The following is a 7,185-nucleotide window of genomic DNA, read 5'->3' on the forward strand; positions in this document are numbered from 1 at the left end:
ATTTTATTGATTGAATTCATTATATTTTACTTTGAATATTGTATATTATAAATTCAATCTATATATATATATATATTATTTTCTAAATATCGAGTTTCCTACTAAAAACAAATAAGTATCAACTTTGAATCATCGAGATTTTGATTTTAACATTAAATAGTATTTTTTTACCTCATGTTTTTTTTATCTAAGTTAACAATTATTTTGGGTGCTAAATAATTATCGTCAATACATAACAAATGTTATATCATGTCACATTATCTATAGGAGTATAAGGAAAAAAATTGGAATAGCTAACATTTCATAAGATACACGAAAAACGGAGACAATGTTTAATAAAACGGAGACTGCTTAGTGGGTTATAACATACATCGCCAAAATGGGAGAGGCTGAAACTGCAATCATCAGGTTAGCACCCCCACCAAATAACAAGTTATCATGTTGTTCAAGTTTGGGGCATTGTATACTCAAATTTTTCCTTCTTTGTAAGCATTCATAACACACACAGATTCATATTGTCAATTGTCAATCACTATTCTTCCTTCACAACTCCCTGTAATTTGAAATACACTCTTCTAAAAACTGTTTGGATACAACTTCTGATGTTCTGAAAGTTCTTATGACATATATTATTTAAATTACGCAAAGGTTGTTTGGATTATTTTATATAGGAAGAATTGCACTGCAAGCCCTATAAAAAAAACATAAATTTGAATTTTGGCTTTAATAAATTCTAATAATGCACAAGTTGTTCAAGAATTCTTGTTATTTTTTTTTTAGCAAAAAGTACAACTTTTTGCATTTGCAGGAAGTCAATTAAGCATTTAATGAAATAATTAAAATTTTCACGTTCATTAAACTCAACTTAGTTAGCAGAAAACGGTTGGGCAACTAGCCCATCAATATTGTTCATCAATATATAGGAATTTCATATTATTTATAAACCATGAGTAAATCTTATTTCTCCATAACACACGTGTTCTAATTCTATACTTAGTAGTAGTGGTCAGAAGATAAATAGACTAGCAAAAAAGACATCAGTAAAATAACGACTTGGAATTGAAATCAATAGCTACAAGGAAAGAGAAATGTGAAATATTGATCATACACAGCTTGGATGGATTATTATGAAATGAAAGCGGAAGCACCAACTTGAAGGATAAAGAAAAGCAAAGGAACAGAAGGGGCTAGACTAGTTCATGGCGTATTTTTGAGTCCAAGAACGTGCAGTCGTCTCATACTTGTCTTTGTCGTTCTTGTAGATGTGAGCAATCTCAGGCACCAGAGGGTCATCTGGGTTTGGATCTGTAAGCAGTGAGCATATTGACAGCAGTACCTGCATCACAACAATTTCTCCCATTCTATTACTCACAAAATCATCGCTTTACAATTCATAACTCGCTTCCTATTATGTAAAATGAAGGTTCGTATATTTTATTGTAGGAACCGTTGTACCTTAGAAACTGTAAGAGCAGGGCTCCACTGCTCTTTCAGAATATCAAGACAAATACTTCCATTGCTGTTGATGTTGGGGTGATATACCTTTGTTCTGAAGGAAACCTGCCCGAAACAACCAATTAAATGAGAGTCAGAATGAGATTATTTCTCTGACATTGTCAACTTATTAGATATATATTTTCGACCCAACATCAATATTCTTTTTCTTAAATCACAAAAGGCAAGCTTAATGCTTGAAACAACAAGCAGAATCGAACCTGCAACCTGACACCAACGAGTATGATCTTTTGTGCCACCATGCCATACAGAAATTGGCGACTCAACAATGTTTAACACGTGTAAGGTGGGAAAAATTAAATAGCTAGCTAGACTAATTGCATTGGCTGATTGGTAATGAGTCGACAGAACTCTCAGCATTGTGAATAAATTACCTTAGGCGGCTTGAATGGATAGTCTGGGGGGAAGTGAATGTTCACCAGGAATACACCCTCGGCATAAGGACTGTCTGCTGGGCCCATAATTGTAGCTTGCCAATGAAACATGTCTTCACCAACAGGGCCTGCACGGATGCGTACAATATATCATTTTCTACGCACAAAAACCCTCCCTTTCCTCCTTAACAAGTATTCTTACGAAGTGAGAGAACATATTACACTGGAGACTCAATAAGTACTTGAAAAATGCTTCATAAGTCATGAAAAGTTGGTATATCCAGCGAAATACAATAATAGCATGGATCATAAATACAAATCTGGTCGTGATTGATTATAGCATGCATTGCACCAAGATGGCTGCACCGCGCACAAGATTGTATATATAAGCTGTACAAATATAATCAAAACAAAAGGCAAACAGAAACTAAGAGGACAGAGGTGATTCTGAAGCTTACCAGCGCTACAAGAAACAGGAGGATCCTTCTGTAGGTCCCTCAATTCCTTAGTAATGCGTTTTGAAGCCATTGCAAGTATGTAGGAATTTAAGGCTTCTCACTCCAAAAATTGCACAACGGAATTGTGAATCTATAGAGATTGAGATGCCAATCATATCAATTAGGGAAAATATGATATAGTTCAGACAGTGAAAACGAAATCCAGAGTAATTAAAAGACCTAATGATATACAACATATCACTACTTGCTTATTTACCGGGAGGGCCTTGTTATAAGAGCACGTAAAAGCCTGAACTTAAACATATAGATTATTTAGAGGCAAAAAAGATAGATGTTTTTTTAAGATTACAATACACAAAATGGATGAATAACGGACTGATCGAATCCCCTCACATACGCGAGAGAAGATGAAGGAGGGAGGAAAGTGAGGCTACTTGTAGTGAAGCCTTGGCACAATAGAGCTTTACGTCCTCAATCTCGTACGTGTTTGTGACCGTGTGTGTATTAAGAAGGTACAGTTAATTAAGGACCGAAAATAACAAAATATGCAAGCACCGACACAAACAGCTAGCGACCAAATCAGCGAAGTAACACAACAAGCCCAAAAAAGAATCGATCTCAACAAGCAAAAGGACGCATTGAATCCATAACGTAAAACAAGAAAACAACAGAATCTTCACCAAAATCTATTTAAAGCCGCTATACACGAAAAACCCACAAATATTGAAAAGAGCGCTTGCAGTCCAATAGAGTGATCGATCGACGGTAAAGAAAACTGTTAGGGTTTGGAGTTTGAGAAATTCGACTAACCTCGCAAACCCTAGGATTTGATCTTCTTCCAGTGGAGGGGCAGAGGGCCAGCTTCCAGGAGTGAGTGATAAATGGGAAACGGCAGGATCTTCCCTATATATAGCCTACGCCTGCTGTTGTATGCATGCCATGCACGTGAGCCGCCTTTGGAGAAATAAACGATTTTTCCTTTTTTTCTCGTTTTGGAGATGGCCATGGAAACAGATTATCATCACTTTGATTTGATCCCCCCGTTTCACCAGGGCCTGGGCCTGTTTAGTTTCTATCCTTATTTATTGTTTTTAAAATTTATTTTGTAATATAATAAATTTTTTTGTAATATAATTTTTTTATTTTTTAAAATAAAATAAAATGAGATTTTATTTGGTTATGTCAATTTAAAAACAGTTTTAAAATTAAAAAATAAATTGATTATAAGCAACTAATAATGTTGATTAATAATAGAAATTGATGAAAAGTAACTATAATTTTTAATAATTAAATATAATGTATTTTAGAAACAAAAACAATTTAAAATTATTTTAAAAAAAATAAAAAATTTAAAAATAATTAAATAAAAAAACTTATCCAAACAAATTTTTGAATTTTTCTTTTTTTTTAAAAAATAATTTTTAAAAATATAAAGAAACAGCTCTTATATTTCATTTTTAAATTAAATTCATTGATTTAAATTATAGTGTATTAACAATCGCATTGCTGGTTAAAAAAGAAATCTTATTGATATATTAATAGTAGTTTATTACATGTGTATTTAATGTTCATTATAAGAAGTGCTAAATCCTAAATCCTAAATATTAAAAAGTGTGTGAAGTTTAAATAAAATATGGAAAAAACATAATTTTTTGTCCCTATAGTTTCATTAAGTTTTGTATTTAGTCCCTATAATTTTTTCAATGTGTTCAGTCCCTATAAGAACTAAAACCACTAAAAAATGAAAACTATGAGGACCTAAAAAATAAAGATCACCCAATCTTTTTAAAATTATAAAGATTGAAAATACTAAAAACAATTACAAGAAATAAAAATAAAATTTGATGAAACTATAAGAATCAAAAATCATGTTTTTCCTAAAATATAAATTAAATTTATAATAAGGTGTATTATTCATAGCTTTAATTTGACTACTAATTCTTATTCTTATTGCTTTTCAAATTTCACATAATGCGTGGCATTTCACATGGTTTAAATAGTAAATCTTATTTAAATTAATATTTGAAATTAAAATTAAATTTGAATCTCAACTGTAAAGGTAGATTTCATTGACGCACAATTTGAAGTATTTCTCTATAAGTCATTTATCCTATAAGGTTAAATGACAGTGACATATATATATATATATATATATTGAATACAAGGACATAGAAAAACTTGTGTGATAGGAGAATGTAAATCATGTCATATTAAATTTCATAAGGAATCTGCATCTTGAAGGCGGGTAATTAAAAATAATAAGATCTAAATTTTTTTGAAAGGCTTGGTAAATAATCATGTTTGTGCATTTATTCACTTCCCTAAATGTATAGTCGAAGGTAATGATTCAATCTTTCATAACAAATTCTCTGACTTTGCTAATAATTCTAAAGAGAGGATGGTTGTTAGAGAAATTACACTGGATAAGTGAGAGGGCTTTCATGAATCAGAATGTATGTTTATTTTATTGAATCGTGCATTCCAATAAAACTAAAGTCCTTCTAAAATGCTCAAGAGTTTTGTCATGGTGTTGGATTGATAGTCGAGGTATTTGAAAAATCTTTTAATCCAATTATCTTTACTATCTCGTATGATTCCACCACAAGTTATAGCTCCATTGAAGTTGACAACCTTATCAATATCAAGACAAATCCAAACTTATATTTTGAAATGCATCAGTGTGTGGAATCGCCTCCAAACCAAATTTGTAAATATTAAAGGTCAGCATCTGTCAAAGATCTACCCTTTTGATTTGCAACTGTTCGGCATCTCCTCATTTCCTTAGAGATTTCATCAAAAACCCTAAGGTTTAGGTTAAATTAATCAAACACTTCTTCTCTTCCCTCTAAGATTGAATCAATTATATGGAACGCTAGAAAATGAAGTAAGGGAAGTGCTTGAATGCAAGGAGAGTTTCTTGAAAAAGATTACATGCTCATGTATGTTGAAACATATAGAAAATTAGACATATTATAACATTACCTCAATAATGAAATGGTACTCAAACACAATATTGCTCTATCAATGCTTAAAGTATAACAAATAACCTACTTAAGATGGAAGTAAGGATTTTTCTCCTTTGAAACCAAGAGATCTACACTATAAAAAGTGTCCATCAAGTTGGATATTGATGGCTCTGTTAACCAATATGGAGCAACATCTTAAATGGCAGTCTCATGTGAATGACCATGCATGGTAACTAAGTCAAAGTTTTTAGATTCCATGTTTAAGTACAGTAATGAAGCTCCCAAACATTCTTGAAGGTCTTAACCTATATTACTATATCCCAAGATTCATGCCTATTGCAACTTGATTAAGGCTCTTAACCTCATCTAAAATGAAAACAATTTCATAATAATCCACTTAGCTACCAATTACATCAAAAAATTAAAGTTAAGGAGCTCATTAAGAGGGATTGGATCGTATAGTTATATATATTTTTAGAAAACCAAACAATTAAGTAGACTAGTGCCTTAGGTGTACCCCTCAGGTTAGCGTCTTTGCCCTTACCTCTATAAGCTACTCTCCTAGATAGTGACTGCTCTAATTTTAGGATGTTCACCTTCGATAAAAACTGGAGTTTTGCTTTGTGTTGTTTAGTTTTTGTGCTACTTTCACCTTGTTTGTGGTTTGCTTTTATGAGTTTGCTGTACTACACTTTTAAGTTTAATGATATGATTCTCATGTTCTTGGCCAAACAAAAAAAAGTAGAATAGTGCCTTACCTATAGATAGAAACTCAAGAACAAGAAAGGAAATGCATGCTCAGAGAAAAATTAAGGAGGTTAGGCTCCTTTCATCACTATATATAGTACAGGTGGTTACATATAAACAAATATAATAAAGACATGTATATAAAGAAATACAAGGAATATTTGTGAAAGACCTATACAGAATTTGCCTTTATTTGAATCTTAACTAATTACATAATTAATAACTAATCTTATTCTTTAACATTCCCCCTCAAACAAGAAGGGATGACAACTAATTCGTGTTTGTTTTTACAGTCATTAAAATTATAATAAGAGCTAAAGCCTTTGTAAAGCAAGCTACCATTTGATTGTGTGAAGGTGTAAATCGAACATCAAGAGTACCAACATGCACTTGATCTTTAACAAATTCAAATCGATTTTAATATGATTTGTTCTAACATGTTGCACAGGGTTGGTAACAAGAGCACTTGTACTAAGATTATCATACCACATTATAGGAGGTTTTCTAGGAGAACAACCAAGTTCATATGAAAGAGAACACAACCAATTAACCTCTGATGTGGTATCTGTAAGGCCCTTATATTCAAATTTTGTAACAAACCTTAACAATACTCTTTGCTTTCTAGAAGCTTAAGCTATCAATGTATTACTTAAAAAGACACAAAAGCCAACCATCAACTTTTAATAATCCATATTTGTAGCCTAATCAACATCAATGAAGGCATTGAGGTTAAAATGAATGAAAGGCTTAATATGTAAGCTAAATTTGTATATGTGCCTTTAAGACATCTTGAGACCCTCTTGACCACTTAAAAATGTACATCAATTAGTTTAGAAATGAATTGACTTAGTTTATTCACAAAGTAAGCAATATATGTTCTAATAGTAGTGAGGTATTAAAGTGCTCTTATAGCTTGACGATAAACAGTTGCATCACTGAAAAGTATTTAATCAGAAATTGAAAAATGTTGATCAATCACCGTTAAGGTAGAAACAGGGGCACAATCAAGCATACCAAATTTTCTCAAAATATCTAGGACATATTTAGCTTGACTTAAATAAAGCCCAAAACTATCACTAGCAACTTTAATGCCCACAAAATAATGAATTGAGCCTAAATCTTTTA

General features: G+C 31.8%; 1 protein-coding gene across 1 annotated transcript; it reads right to left on the reverse strand.

The window, feature by feature from the left end:
- Window positions 1–1,037: 1,037 nt before the first annotated feature.
- LOC129293732 (ubiquitin-conjugating enzyme E2-17 kDa-like) lies at window positions 1,038–3,316 on the reverse strand. The gene is made up of 5 exons (XM_054931824.1): window positions 3,158–3,316; window positions 2,348–2,477; window positions 1,890–2,017; window positions 1,456–1,560; window positions 1,038–1,336 (listed from the first exon to the last, which is right to left on the reverse strand). Exons 2-5 carry the CDS (start codon window positions 2,415–2,417, stop codon window positions 1,193–1,195), a joined length of 447 nt encoding a protein of 148 aa, XP_054787799.1. The 5' UTR covers window positions 2,418–2,477; window positions 3,158–3,316; the 3' UTR covers window positions 1,038–1,192.
- Between the last annotated feature and the right edge of the window lie 3,869 nt (window positions 3,317–7,185).

Source organism: Prosopis cineraria, unplaced genomic scaffold, assembly GCF_029017545.1.
Source record: "Prosopis cineraria cultivar Desert tree isolate PC_DT_omini unplaced genomic scaffold, ASM2901754v1 PC14, whole genome shotgun sequence".
NCBI lineage: Eukaryota > Viridiplantae > Streptophyta > Magnoliopsida > Fabales > Fabaceae > Prosopis > Prosopis cineraria.

Coding starts and splice junctions, on each gene's coding strand:
- LOC129293732 (XM_054931824.1), bottom strand. CDS start 2,417: ATGGCTTCAAAACGCATTACTAAGGAATTGAGGGACCTACAGAAGGAT. Junction 2,018..2,347: donor TCCTGTTTCTTGTAGCGCTG/GTAAGCTTCAGA, acceptor GCATCCGTGCAG/GCCCTGTTGGTGAAGACATG. Junction 1,337..1,455: donor CTGCTCTTACAGTTTCTAAG/GTACAACGGTTC, acceptor GTTGTGATGCAG/GTACTGCTGTCAATATGCTC.